This window comes from Narcine bancroftii, chromosome 2 (genome assembly GCF_036971445.1).
Source record: "Narcine bancroftii isolate sNarBan1 chromosome 2, sNarBan1.hap1, whole genome shotgun sequence".
Taxonomy (NCBI): Eukaryota; Metazoa; Chordata; class Chondrichthyes; order Torpediniformes; family Narcinidae; genus Narcine; species Narcine bancroftii.
The window spans coordinates 75,358,681-75,374,315 of record NC_091470.1 but is presented as its reverse complement, the minus strand read 5'-3'; the positions used below and the strand labels follow the sequence as shown (position 1 = coordinate 75,374,315).

Sequence of the window (15,635 nt, the reverse complement as noted above, 5' to 3'; positions counted from 1 at the left end):
CAAAGGATATCTGTACCAATGGAAAAAGGGCATGGCAAATAACTGTGCTAGAGTTCATGCCCACAATCAGTCACCCATTTGATTGTTTCAGGAATCATGTTATTCTCCCACATTCTCAATAGCCCTCAGATTTTACTATTCGACAGCACACTAGCAACATTTGACAAATCCTCTACAGAGAAATATTATTTATTGAATATTTTATTTCTCATTTGTTAATGCTTCTGGAAAGAGTTTATCCAAAACTATTATTAAACATTTTTTTTTAATAAGAAAAGGTTTAACATTACATATGTTGAAAGAAGAGAAAACATGCAGACGTTGTTGAAAATTTTCAATAAATATTTAGTTCGGCCCTCGACTTAGTCCAAGTTTTTAATTTTGGCCCTCCGTGAATTTGAGTTTGACACCCCTGCTTTAAGGTTTATGTAACTGAAGTTTGTTCAATGTAAGTACAGTATAGTATTTTCATAGGTGCTTGATACTAGGGGTTTTACTGTTTGACAGTTGGCTATTATCAATGTTCTTACAAAAACATATACAACTCAGCAGCAGACAGCAGCAATTTTAATGATCAGTTTCCTACAGGCTGAAGCAGCCATCTGCTTAAAAAAAAGCCAGTCATCCTGTGTTGAAGACTGTAGTGATGGGCCTAAACGACACCGCTGGCTCTGACACTTTCCATCTTGTAGTGCTTTGAGAGGTTGTTTGTCATTGCTCACATTATCTCCATCCTACAATTCACCTACTGCCATAACAGATCCATGGCAGAAGCCAGTTTTCTGGCTTTATATTCAACCTTGGAATACGTAGACAACAAGGACACCACGTCAGATTATCGATTGATAGTAGGTGCACCTTCAACACAACAGTATCAAATAAATTCATGCCCAAATTCAGTGACCTTGGACTTAACAACCCTCAGTACAATTCCTACCCCGCAGTCCACATCAGTAAAGACCAGTAACAGCATCTTCTCCACGATCATCCTTAACACCTGGGCTCCACAAGGCTAAGTATCCAGTCCCTGACTCTATTTCCTGTACATTCACAGTTGTGACCAAACAATGCAATTACATCTCAATCTATAAATACGCACATTACCAACAGGATTTCAAACTATGAAATGGAGTACAAGGGGGATAAAGAGACTAGTGCCTTAATGCTATTACAACCTATCCTTGAATGTCAGCAAATCTGAGGAGCTGATTACAGATTCTCAGAAGAAGAATGGGAATGGCAGTGAAACAGAGATTGCTTCAAGTTTCAAGGAGTACAGCATCTTGTTCTGATTTACCCACATCAACAAAGTGGCCAAGAAAGTACATCAATGCCTCCATATCCTCAGAAGTCCAAGTAATTTGGCATGTCACCTGCACCCTCAACAACATCTGCAGATGAACCATTGAATGCATTCCATCAAATTGCATCATGCATTTTGGGAATTGGCACACCCTCGACCACAATAAACTAGAGTGTTGTGCACGGTTTGGGTTAATAAAGTGATTTTTTTAAATCTTAAAAAGATATAGATTGTGGGGATTTAGTTTAGGTACACTTGACAAATAGACATTAACATATCACAAAAGACATCTCATTTAAAATGCAAGAGCTATGCCTAAGGTGGAACCTACAAGTCTACAGTGACTTTGCTTTGGACAATGCTTTGGAGAAGGACTTCACAAGTAGGTATTAATTGGACTGATGTGGAATAAATGGACTATTGTCTATAAAGTAACAGATGTCCAGGCTCAGAAACTGATTCAGATGCCAGTGATCCAAGTCTAACTGAAGTTTGCTGTTCTAAGAGGAGTCATGTGGGTTTTGCAAACAGAGAGAGGATAAACAAACGTGATTCTCTTTGGAGAGAGAGGGAGAGAAGTCAGTTTACAGCAGGGGTTAGTGTTGGAGGCTGCAAGTTTTGCACTCCTGTTATAAGACTCCATTTGAAGTTCAGAGTTCAGCCTATTCCAAATCCTTGTAGTCAATTACAAGGGGTTGTGGCTGGTTAACGTGTTTCTCTTGAAATAGGGGAAAAAATAATTCTCTGTGGTAACCTGAAAGAGGTAATCTTTTGGAAACCCATGAGGGGGAAAGTTTTTTTTTCGGCAAGACACTGAAGTGGCTGATTAATGAGATCTGTTTGTGTGTGTTCAACAAAGATCTCTCTCTGAAACCAACAAAGACCTTCCTTTGCAGTAGCAATTTAAGTTAAATCACCAGAGCCTGGTGAAGATCATACATGTTAAATTCTGTGCACAGTATGAAAGTTGCCTGATACCAGTGAACATGGAGAAGTGAAAAATGAATAATTGAACAGAACTTTCCTGAACACACATACACACACACACACATTACATACACATGTGCTTAGATACAAGGGGGTTAAGTTAATATTAAGTTAAATATTGATCTTATTATTATGCACAAAGAAAATTAAAAATGTTTTTGTTTAAGTAACCATTATCTAGGTGAATTTCTGTTGCTGCTGGATTTTGGAGTCCCCTGGGCTCATAACAAAAAAGAATCAGGCCATCTACAACTTCCTCTGGCTTGGAGAAGAAGCCAACATATTAAAACTCCTCCCACTCTCTTAATCATTCCTGTCATTAAGAAAATGATTCACAAATGTAAGATCATGCACCATCAAATTCAAGAACAAATTCTTCCCTGCTAGACTCTTGAATGAGCCTCACAAAGGTAAAATCATGCAATCTTTGCACTTCTGTATCGTCTTACTTGCTGAACTACATAGTGTACAGCCAGCTGGATGGTTTGCAAAACAAACCACAACTGCGCCTCGGTTCATGGGACAATAAACTGGAACCTGAGGTGTTCTAATCAGTTAGATATTATAATTAAAAGCACGTTAGTCTCAACTGTGGCAATCTTCCCGAAGCCAATTTCAGCTTCTGGTGTTTAATAGAAATCCCCAGGGTGGACAAACAAGATTCTCCCCAACATTTAATGCCAAAAAAAAGACAAGAGACTGCAGATGCTGGAAAACTGGCTAAAAAAAAACAATCAGTAAGAGGAACAATGGGTCTAGTGGAGGGATGAAAAAAAATGGTCGACAATTCTGGACAGGGCTGTTTAGAGCAGAGGGTGATCAATATGAAGGGTTTGAAAGAAGTCCTGGTCTCCTCCTCCTCCTGATGCCACTTGATTTTCTCCAGCAGAATGTTTATGATCCCACTCTCTGTAACAAGTTCTTCCAAAGTAATTCAGAACAGATAAAGGTAGACTAGACTGCGGTCTATTCTTGGTTTATAGAACCAATCTCTTGTCACATCATTTTAGATTGAAAGATTGGGCACAGTCCAAGAGATGCAAGTCCAAAAATTGAACTTCTCGTTTCACAATACAACAATGGTTTTGAGAAGAATAATTATTCTACCAAAACTAACCAGGGTCCCAGGAAGAGAGTTTCAGGTGATATGCCTCCATGTACAATTTCAGCAGTGTGCAGCTGTTCCACCAAGTCCAGAAGGTTAAGGGTTCGATACACAATAAGCACTTCTGGTACAGATTCCCACATCAGAAATTGATCCTATGAAAAGGGAGAAAACAAAAGTCACCAGTCATTGGAGATATTTAACCATTATTTCTTGAAATACTATTTCGGGTACATTACCTTCATTCAAGAAACAATTCATCGGGTGACGTTTGCACAAATAATTTCCTATCAAGAAGCATCACTTTAGCATTTAATGCATGGTCATTTTGAAATCAACCCTTCAAAATGACAATCAGTAATAAATCTTACCCTTTTAATGTGGCACTATTGTTTATTCCATAGAATGTAGATCAGGAAGTTTTGTCATTAACTGGAATGTAAGACAGAGACACAAGAAAGAGCAGATGCTGGAATATGAAGCAAAAACAAAAAACTGCTGGAGGAACTCAGGATTGATGCGGGTCTTATGAAACGTTGCCCTTTCCACTGCCTCCATAGATGCTGTCTGACCTGCTGAGTTTCTTCAGCAGTTTGTTTTGTTTGGGAAGAAATTGGGACCTGGTTGCACAGATCTGGCAACCCTGGTTTCTTCCTTAAATTGCTATTCTTCAGGCTAGATCTAAATAAAATGTCAGCAAGCTGTTTTAATTACCATTTACAGAACTTTGACGCATCCTGCAGAATATATCCAAAACCACTTTATGAAGAAGGTCAATATGGCAATAGCTCTTTATGACCCATGACATCACTTTAAAGGAATTATGCATCTGTATTCTCAGATTCCTCTGTTCTACCAACTTCACAGTTCCCTACCAGTATGAGGGACTGGGCACTGTTAATTTATGCAGCATGGAGGGCCATGCAGCAGGTGCACGTCAATGGGATTAGGCAGAACACTTTGGCACAGACTAGATAGGTTGAAGGGCCTGTTTGAAAGCTGCAGTGCTAAATGATCGATGGCTGGCTGCGCATAAAGCTGATAGCTTTATGTTCATCCTTCCATAAATTGTCAAACAAAAAAATTACCTAGTCCTCAATTGAAGAGTAAAGCTGCAAAATAACCACATCCAGGATAATGCAAGGTTCAACTTATTCAAAATACAAAGTTAACAGCCAATTTTCTGTAAATTACAATTCTTCCCTCTTTGCTAAACACCTTCTATATAATGCCCACTCTAACACCCTGCCATCCCACCAGAAAAAAATGGGAATTAAGCAAAATTATATTAAAGATAATGATGCTATGGAACATTATTTTCTAAAAATTGGGATCTGCATATACGAATCAGAGATTACAGAGATGGTCAGAAAAAGCAGGTAGAGGCAAAAAACAAACAAGGTGGGGGGACAAAAGATTATTCAATCCATCTAGGCACCCAGCCCCTTCTCTCCTCCCCCCCCCCCGCCCCCCACCAAAGGGGCTGAAGTCACTTGTTGCAAGTAATATGATTAAGCAGCATATTGGCCACAAGAGATATAAAAGGCTGAATTAACAAAGGAAGCACAAATGGGAAGCAAGGGAAAGACGGTCTATAGGATATGAGGCCATTGAGCACATCATTTAATTGCCATCTCATTCCAAATCCTTCATGACATGGTCCTTCTCTAGTTATCCCAATGTAAAAGTGAGTCCAGTTCCTCATGATGCGTTTTCTCCCTTGAAATTTGCATATCTTACTTTAAGTGTTTCACTGTTTTCGTCCTGATCCACAGTCACACAACCATTGTCGAACAAGTAGCAGCTCAGATTTTTGCTGAAATACTTATTAAACTCTGAGCCAAGACGCATTTTGAGCTGTTGATTGATATAGAAGTCCCAGGGCACTCTATGTGAATATACCTGTTTGAAACAAAATATTTAGAGCCCAGAATGTATGGAGAGTAAGAATTCAAAGTTGTCCAAAAACTTACATACATTTGTAATTTTCTATTCCATCATCTAATCCATTCCTAGGCCCCGATTTGAAAAAAATTCCTTTTCAAAGCTCTTTGATTCAAGATGGGGTGGAGGATGTGCATTGAGAGTCGAAAGTACAGCAGTTACCTGCTACCACTTAGGTTCAATCCCAACCTGTGTGGAATTTGCATATTATCCCTGTGACCATAACCCAAAAATGTGCAGATTGATGGGTAATTCAGCCACTGCAAATTGCATCTAGAGACTAATCAAGCAGCAGAATCTGGGTTTTGAGAATGTAGATTTAAGATAGGATTGGTGTAATAAGCAGTTGAAGGTCAGTATGCACTCAACGGGCTAAAGAGCCTGTCTGTGGTGCATCTCCATGACTGTACACCTCATCCTTTAACGCACCTCATCCTTTAACGCACCTCATCCTTTAACGCACCTCATCCTTTAACGCACCTCATCCTTTAACGCACCTCATCCTTTAACGCACCTCATCCTTTAACGCACCTCATCCTTTAACGCACCTCATCCTTTAACGCACCTCATCCTTTAACGCACCTCATCCTTTAACGCACCTCATCCTTTAACGCACCTCATCCTTTAACGCACCTCATCCTTTAACGCACCTCATCCTTTAACGCACCTCATCCTTTAACGCACCTCATCCTTTAACGCACCTCATCCTTTAACGCACCTCATCCTTTAACGCACCTCATCCTTTAACGCACCTCATCCTTTGACGCACCTCATCCTTTGACGCACCTCATCCTTTGACGCACCTCATCCTTTGACGCACCTCATCCTTTGACGCACCTCATCCTTTGACGCACCTCATCCTTTGACGCACCTCATCCTTTGACGCACCTCATCCTTTGACGCACCTCATCCTTTGACGCACCTCATCCTTTGACGCACCTCATCCTTTGACGCACCTCATCCTTTGACGCACCTCATCCTTTGACGCACCTCATCCTTTGACGCACCTCATCCTTTGACGCACCTCATCCTTTGACGCACCTCATCCTTTGACGCACCTCATCCTTTGACGCACCTCATCCTTTGACGCACCTCATCCTTTGACGCACCTCATCCTTTGACGCACCTCATCCTTTGACGCACCTCATCCTTTGACGCACCTCATCCTTTGACGCACCTCATCCTTTGACGCACCTCATCCTTTGACGCACCTCATCCTTTGACGCACCTCATCCTTTGACGCACCTCATCCTTTGACGCACCTCATCCTTTGACGCACCTCATCCTTTGACGCACCTCATCCTTTGACGCACCTCATCCTTTGACGCACCTCATCCTTTGACGCACCTCATCCTTTGACGCACCTCATCCTTTGACGCACCTCATCCTTTGACGCACCTCATCCTTTGACGCACCTCATCCTTTGACGCACCTCATCCTTTGACGCACCTCATCCTTTGACGCACCTCATCCTTTAACGCACCTCATCCTTTAACGCACCTCATCCTTTAACGCACCTCATCCTTTAACGCACCTCATCCTTTAACGCACCTCATCCTTTAACGCACCTCATCCTTTAACGCACCTCATCCTTTAACGCACCTCATCCTTTAACGCACCTCATCCTTTAACGCACCTCATCCTTTAACGCACCTCATCCTTTAACGCACCTCATCCTTTAACGCACCTCATCCTTTAACGCACCTCATCCTTTAACGCACCTCATCCTTTAACGCACCTCATCCTTTAACGCACCTCATCCTTTAACGCATCTCATCCTTTAACACACCTCATCCTTTAACACACCTCATCCTTTAACACCTCATCCTTTGTAATGGAAGATTCTAACTGTGTTGTTTTTTACTTTGCAGCTTTTGCTTCTGCAAGGCTGAGAAACTGCTTGTTTTTAGAATCAGCAGACATAAGCTAAAGTCCACCGAGGGGCCAGAGATGCAGTTATCTGATGAAAGGACATCTACGTACCAAGAACATTTAATGTTCCTGCTTGTTTTGGTCACAGACTGTCAGAGGCCTAGCCTTGATGCAAAATAAACCACTGTATTCAAAGTGATAAGCTGAAAATTATGTTATTCGATAGAAGCCTAGCATGCTAGCTTGCTCGCTTATCTTTCTTGCTGTGCTGGGAATAGGTGCTTGGGTAAGCAGTTTTTGGGTAATATAAGCCATGGTCCCGCTGCTGAAGTTTGAGACTCTCCGGGAGGTGGCAACATTTCTAAGCAAGAAGAAGAACTTCTAGAGTCCAGCCAACGTCCCAGTCGGGGGAGGTGGAGAAGCTGCTACTGGCGCCCTGACAACCTACTATAAGTGTGCAGTCGTTGCCTCACTTCGGCATTTGGGACCAGTCCAAGTGTTGATAAGTATAGTTGGGAAGGGCTTGCATATTGTAGTGTGAAATCAGCTTTTGAATTTGTAATAAACATTTGTATAATCTGAACTGCTCTCGGTGTGTGTGTCTATTTTCTTTCGGTAGCTCAAACACTGTGACCAATCAAAAACGAACAAAGTGAGAGGTACAAGTTTACCCAAGACATCCTTTAACACACCTCATCCTTTAACACCGCCTCACAATAATACTTTCAATAAAAAAAGCAAAGCTTTTACAGTACCAGCGATCAGGACGGGGGTTTGAATCCTGCACTGTATATAAGGAGTTTGTATTGTTACGAGTCCAGAGGACCCCAAAACGCAGTAGCAACAGATATGTATCACGACAAAGGTTGCTTTAATTATCTTTGAATATGAAAATAGAATCAAACTTTAACTTATCTCTATTGACTCACTTAACCCCCTTCTAATTCTAAGCGCGTGTGTGTAAGTTCAGCAAAGTTCTTTGGTTCACAGTCCAATCTCACTGGTTGCAGGCAATTCTTGTAGTGTGCACAGAAGTTAACATTAATAAAGTTCACCAGGCTTTGGTGCTTAACAGGTAAATGGTTACCACTCAGAAGGGTTCTTGTTGGTTTTCAGAGTTTTTCTTGATCCAGAACATCCACAACTGATTTATTTTTAATCAGCCACTCCCTTTAGGGTTCTCCAGATGATGACCTCTTTCTCTCAGGTCACCACAGAAATGTTACAAAAATCTTGCTACCCATGGTGCAAAAGCTGATGCTTACCTCAGCAATCTACTACTTCCTCTGCAAGATCTTACTTGTCCACAAGAAACTTTATAATTCCAGTCCGTACATTTGCCTCCGTGACATCTAATGACCTTTGGAATTTTGAAATATTGTATTCCATCTAATATCCTCCCAACAATCGTCAACAAGCCCCCTCTTGTCAATCTGCTCTTCACCCTATTTTTGTTTCCTCTACCTTTGAAAAGTGCTTACAAGACTTTCCTTTATGAAATGTTACTGAAAAGTGAAGCAATGCTTTGCCTCGACAAGTTTGGTTTCAGCTGATCCACAGAAAAAGTATCCTGAAGCAACACAAGAAAAATTTTAAATGATCGTCAAGTTATAGGGAGAGACAGGTCGAGTTAGTCCGAATCAGGTTCCAGGCAAAAGAATCTCCCTGACCTTTTAGAACTATTTGTTGTACAATGAAAATGTTAAATGTATATAGGAAATAATTGAACATTTCATTACAGAATGCTGATTTAAAGGCAGTTGTTGTTAGCAAAGTGTTTATTTTCCTGGTTTGTATAATAAGCAATTATATTAAAGATGCTTTCAGCTGATGAATAATTGTCAGTATAATGTGAAATAATATTCAGAACTTATAAAATTACAGAAGCATTACATGTCAGGTGATAGGAATTTCTTCAGTCCGCAATACACGAGTCAATTTTAGCAAAGGAGCACCACTTTGCAATATGCATATCCCAAAACACAGGAAAACTAATGCAAAGTAGATAAAAGTTGGCTTTAAATAAAAATGTAGGTTGATGTTGTTTGCAAATACTTCCCAAAATGGGAATGCCATTGTTTAATTTGCTTTTAATCTATCAAGAGCAGACATCAGATGTGCATGTCTTTTTATAAGATTGCAAAGGGTCTGAAACTACATTAAAATAATGTTCCGAATCAAGTCTCATTACATCACTGGAGGGCAACCTACCTTTATAATAGCTTTAGATGTGGTTAGACTTGTATCCGATCCATAGAATACCTGGCACTCTTCATGTTCTACTACTTGTTTAATGATAAATGTTTCTGAGCCTATAGAAAAACAAATGAATTTATGACTACACAATATTTCAAATCCCATCAAGTTTTTCAAGTGCTGTCACTGTTGTAGACAAAGCCGTCAATTTGCACACAGCAAGAGCTCCAAGAATAAAATCAATTACAGATCACTCTAAATAGATAGTAAGGAGATGGGGATCTATAATATCACAAAATGAAAACTGCACAACAAAATATTTCATAGCCGTTCAGCACAGAAAACAGCCCTCTCATCTCATCATTTCCACTTGCCAGCCTTGGCAATTCAAATGCTCATCCAGATACTGAATGTTGTAAACACTTGCTTCTGACACCAACTCAGGCAGGGAATTCTAGATTCCAACCACCTTTACAGGTTTCCCCAATCCCTAAACCTATGCCCTCTGGTTTTAGACACCTCGTCTATGGAGAAAGTGTCCTACTATCTATCCTTTTTGCTCCTCATTTATGTCTACTTCCATCAGGTACCTGTGCAGTTTACTCCACTCATGGAAAAACAAAGACAACTCATTCCTGACCACATCCTGGGAAATTTTCTTTGTGCCTTCTCTAGTGAATCAGGTCCTTTCTAGGGTGTGGTGACCAAGTCAAAGGGCAGATACTGCCTTTGACCAATACTGATAAGCAAAGTGACATATTAACAATTTGCTTTCACTGGGGAAAAAAAAAATAGGATATTTGAGCGAGAATACAAATCACTTGAGTTGTGGAAATGGATTCCAGAGCAACATTCTAAAACAATTTAATTACATACTTGTAGGGAGAAAAAAACTGCAGGGCCAATAGGAAAGAGGAATGCAGAATTCATTCCCAGATAGCTTTCCCAAAAAAGCCATGGTGCCCTTTGGCATATGACATCATGACAATCAATGATCTCTAGTTGATTTCTACCTACTTCCAAGGAACTTCTTGAGATGGAGTCAAAGACTTTAGCAAATTCAAACAGGGTTGTGTAGAGTGTTGTTCCCTGGATTTTTGTTTAAGTTATTGCACTGAAGACCATGACTATATTCTGCCTCAAAAGTTTGATTAAATTCATTCGATAATTTGGCAAACAGCTATTCAATTTGCTGGTAGGAGAGGAGGAACCCAATGCTAAACACTGGCAGAAAGTAAAATATTCTATCTACCATATTTGGACTTCTCTATGTTTGTTGAAAGTGATTGCATTTAGTGTTTGTCGGGTTGTATTTGTTCCTTTGGATAAAAGCACATCTGCCAATCCAGGAATGATTTACTTTTGTCAATAATTAGATGTTCGATCCGTTGCCATTCTCATTAAATCTGTCATTGTTGTTCTTGGTAAAGAAGCCAAGTCTCTTCATATGTGTTAATTATGATGTTCAGAGTAGCTCAAATGCAGTGGATACATGACAGTTCTTGTTGACTGGGAAATCACCAGACTATATATACAAAGCACTGGCTGAGAAGAGTTACCTTTGCAGGGTCCTTGAGTTTCACCACCACCACTCCCACAGAAAAAAATTCTGCTAATGGTGATGTTGCTGGAGCAGATTATTGGAGATAAGTGACTTAAGCAGTCAGCCCAGCAGTCACACCACAGACCTTAACACTGCATCAATTAGACTACAAGTTTATTTTGAGTGCCAGATGTTAGTACTGTGGGAATAGGGAAAGGTAGGGATATCATCATGAGATTGTGGTCGTGCTGATATGCAGTGAATGAAAACAACACACTGAGTCAAGCAGGGTCTGGTTGAACTATTTACTGTTTGAATTAGTATGCACTTAAGTATCTGCTCCCAGCAACCCTCATGCTTTGTGGGGTGGAAGTGACGTCAGCCTTTGGGCCAAGGTCTGCCCCACACTCAGAGCCCTCTCGGTTGCTGCTAGCTGTGGACTCACCAGCAACTGCTGGAGCCAGTTCGCTTGCCACATGGGCGAGTCGCCACACAGCACCTCTCTCCTCCCCCCCAGAACTGGCAATAGGAGGTGCAGAGACCACAACCTGCACACAGTCAGTTCTTTTAGGTGGCTAGCCTTATTGCCATTGGGGTGGCACCGCAACCAGCCCTTCAAGGCCTAGGTGCACCAGTCTGACGGTCAATGTTAAAAGTCTCTTCACGACCACCAACGTCGAGAACGCAGGTCGTCTCATTATGGCACACCACCTTGTAGGGTCCTTCGTATGGCCACTGCTGGGGTGGTCTGTGTATGATGAGAAAAACACCAAGTCTCAGAAGTGGTGTCATCCCTTGTTGTGGATGGTACAGGCTTTGCTGCTGGGGTGTGGGAGGGCGGGGCTTTCAGCCATGATGCAGCTAATTTCGAATGTGGCTCCACCATTTTGTTTGGTGCACTGTATGGGCAGCCACCCTGCACGGGTCTCTGAAATCTTCATCTCCTAGCAGAAGGCAGATGCCTCTGGCATTTCCATCAAGAAAATCTGTTCAAAAAGCAGGCAAGGCTTATGGCCATCTGCCAGTGCTAGCACGTCACTCATCAGGGCTGATGCACACAGTTGCCCAGGCCATTCATATGCAGTAACCGCGTAGTCCGATCATAGCAGGTGAAGCCAAATGTTTGGATTAACAAGGCCTTGAGTGCTCCGTACTTGTCTGTGCCGAGGGCTGATGCAGAAAGTCGATAAGATGGCCCACTGTCTCCTGGTTGAGGGCACCCACCTGGTGGCATCTAAGACAACTTGCCTGACCTGGAACTGCTTGCTCGAACCAGACCAGGGGTTGCGTGGTCCAGAAGGTTGACAGTTTAAGGGAAACTGCATTCTGTAGAGCTGAGTCATTCATGCAGAGCCCAAATGCTGTTGGACCTTTGGGGTCACCAATGACGTCGCATTGATACGCAACGAGTGAAAGCATCACACTGATTAGAGCAGGGTCCAGTTCAACTGTTAACTGTTTGAATTAGGATGTAATTAAGTACCTGCTCCCAACAACCCCTGCACTTTGCAGGGCAGAAGTGACCCACTTCTTGGCCGTGGTCTGCCCCGCACTCAGAGCCCTCCTGGTTGCCATTGGCTATGGACTCACCTGAACTGCTGGAGCCAGTTCTCTTGCTGCGTGGGTGAGACACCACAAGGTTATGCATTTTTTATTCGTTGAAAGTGGAGATAATAACAAGTCTGTTCTCCATGGATTTTATCAGGAGGAAGGAGCCTTCCCTTCTTCCTCTGAGCACATCATACTTCACCACATGATCGCATCTTCTCCCACCCTGATGTTGAAGGAACTTGGGATACAGACCAAGGTTTCCTTTCCAGTAACTTTGCACCATTAATGTCTTGGACTTGTGCATAGGTCACAAGATTGTAGTATGCAATGATTTCAGATTTATTGTTAAGAGTACATACATGACATCACATACAACCCTGAGATTCTTTTTCTGTGGGTAAGGCAAAAAACTGTACACAGCGTATACATGTAAACAAATAAAGAACTGTAAACAGATAACATATGTAAACATACCAACTGTGCAATACAGAATTTTTTAAAAAACTCAATAAAGTGCACAAGAGTCCTTAAATGAGTCCCTGATTGAGTTTATTGTTGAGGAGTCTGATGATGGAGGGGTCGCAGCTGTTCCTGAATCTGGTGGTGTGGATCTTGTGGCACCTAGACCTCTTTCCTGATGGTAGCAGCAAGAACAGAGTGTGAACTGAGTGGTGTGGATCCTTGATGATTGCTGCTGTTCTTCGACAGTAGAGAGGGTTTTGCCTCTGATGTTCTGGGCCGTGTCCACTACTTATTGCAGGGGTTTACGCTCATGGGTAATGGGGTCGCAATACCAGACCGTGACGCAGTCAGTCAGCCCACTTTCCACCACACATATCTAGAAATTTGCCACAATTCTGCAAACTCCTGAGGAAGGAGAGGTGCTGACGTGCTTTCTTCACGAGGCCTTTAGTGTGTTCAGACCAGGAAAGATCCTCCGAGATATCGACTCCCAAGAAGTTAAATTTGCTCACCCTTTCCACCTCTGATCTCCCAATGATCACTGGATTGTACATCTCTGGCTTTCCCTTCCTGAAGTCAACAACATAGTTTTGGTGACATTGAGTGGTTGGTGCACCATTCAGCCAAATTTTCAATCTCCCTCCTATATACTGACATCACTTTTTTTTTAAAATCAACCCACTGCAGTGGCATCGTCAGCAAATTTATTAACTAAGCCCACACAGTCATAGGTGTAAAGTGAGTAGAGCAGGGGCTAAGAACGCAGCCCTGTGGTGCTTCGGTGCTGATGGAGATTGTGGAGATGTTCTCACCAATCCTCTGATTGTGGTCTGGAGGTGAGAAAATTCATGATCCAATCATACAGTGGGGTGTTGAGCTCCAGGTCTTGGAGTTTGATCAGTTTTGAGGGAATGATGGTGTTAAATGCCAAACAGTAGCCAATAATTATAGTCCAGGTGTTCCAGGACTTTGTGTCATCAGTGAAATGGCATCTGCCATAGGCGAACTGGAACGCATCCATGTCACCCTTCAGATGTCACCGAGTTGGTTCCCTATGATCAACAACCCAAGATAACAATGCTCACAACTTCCACAGAGGGCCTTGCTGAAATGGTGGACTAGTTCATTCTTTAATGGTGAAGCTCACTCAAATGAAGGCAACACTCCATTTTTAGTTTGCTCCTTTAGGTGTAGCCATTAAGTAGTTCTTTAAACTGGCCCATCACTTACCTACTGTGCCTTATTCCAAATAGCATTTCAGAGCTGAGTTTATGTCATTTGTTAGAAATATCAATGACATTGTGAAATAGAAGTTGTCGTGCAGGATTTCTTTTTATGTGGGGGTAGCTGTTAGCCTCATCTATCATAGACTTTGCTGCTTGGAATTTTAAGCTTATGATGCCTTCATTCAGCAAGTGCACTGCCATAAAATACAAGCTCTTAGCTATTGTCTCTAACTCCTTACTTCTCATTCATCTCATCTGCACTTTGTTAGGTCTGCTTTGTTCATGAATGAGTGAGACAAACACCAGGCTGAGTCGAAATCAGGGTTCTTTGTTCTTTATTACCGGATTGTAACACTTGCGACTAACCATGTTAGTCGGAGAATGCATTCTGCCGTTATCAGCAAAATGGTGATTTTTTATACCCTTGGATATGTGCTTAGAACATCATCATATCATTACTTGTCCAATGACTAAAACTGTTGCTATCCTTTCCCTGCTAGCTTCCTGCCTCTCAATCCATCAATGTCTCTCTTATCTTGTAAGTACAAGGATGCATTCACATCTTGTTACAGCCCTGCACATTCCCATCTCATGATGTTTTACCTAACAGGAGTACAAGGACACCTCCCCTTCTTGTTACAGCCCTGTACAGGGTAACTCCTTACACATTCCCATCTCATGATGTTTTACCTTACAACTTTTAGGCACAAACACATTGAACACTTGGTACCGTTTATTTGCAATGTGTACTGAAGAAGTTCAACAAATTGAATACACCCAGTCTTTGCCCAGCATCAACCAAAAGCTTCATTCCAGTCAGCTTGGACCCATTGCATCAAGTTATCTCTTCTTACCTGTGTTTCTCCAAAAATACACCATCAAACGATTAAAACATGAAAAGAGCAAGCAAGGTTACCCAGATTGAGCTCACGTCCAACTTCAAAGGTAGGCACCAGGCCTTTCTGAACATGGAACTCTTGGAGTTGACTTAATGGAATTTCAAGGGACAACAAAAGTTGTTTCCGTACTTCTATATCCCATGGATTATCTAAAAAAAATCAAACGTTCAACAGTTGAAAAAGACATTCCATTCAGCATACGAAAGAAAGAATTCATAGACGTTGTGCAGGATACGCTGAATACATAATTTACGTTTTGAGGACAAACTGCACATTTTGCCATTGTGTAATTTAACATAAATTATGTTTACTCATTCTAACTTTGTTTACAAGTCTACCAGTATGTAGATGACAGTTATTTTAATTTTTGTTCTAATTCATTGATTTTTCAGGTCCTGAACTATGCTAGCATTTATTGCTGGCTTTTTGAACAGCTAGAGGTGAAGGAGATATTATTGGGCAGATTTGGACAGAACAACATTTCCAAATTGTGATTTAAAGGGGAAACTGCACTGCAGGGAGATGATCTCGTTTACCTACTATCCTC

General features: G+C 41.6%; 1 protein-coding gene across 4 annotated transcripts in view; it reads right to left on the bottom strand.

The window, feature by feature from the left end:
* Positions 1-15,635, bottom strand: part of bub1bb (BUB1 mitotic checkpoint serine/threonine kinase Bb) — an 89,467-nt gene that overhangs the window by 9,801 nt on the left and 64,031 nt on the right. For all 4 annotated transcript variants that reach the window (XM_069917127.1, XM_069917128.1, XM_069917125.1 and 1 more), the window contains exons 18-21: positions 15,106-15,237; positions 9,423-9,523; positions 5,136-5,297; positions 3,408-3,550 (exon numbers count right to left, since the gene is read on the bottom strand). In XM_069917127.1, coding sequence (XP_069773228.1) covers positions 3,408-3,550; positions 5,136-5,297; positions 9,423-9,523; positions 15,106-15,237 — 538 coding nt within the window. The remainder of the gene's footprint in view (positions 1-3,407; positions 3,551-5,135; positions 5,298-9,422; positions 9,524-15,105; positions 15,238-15,635) is intronic.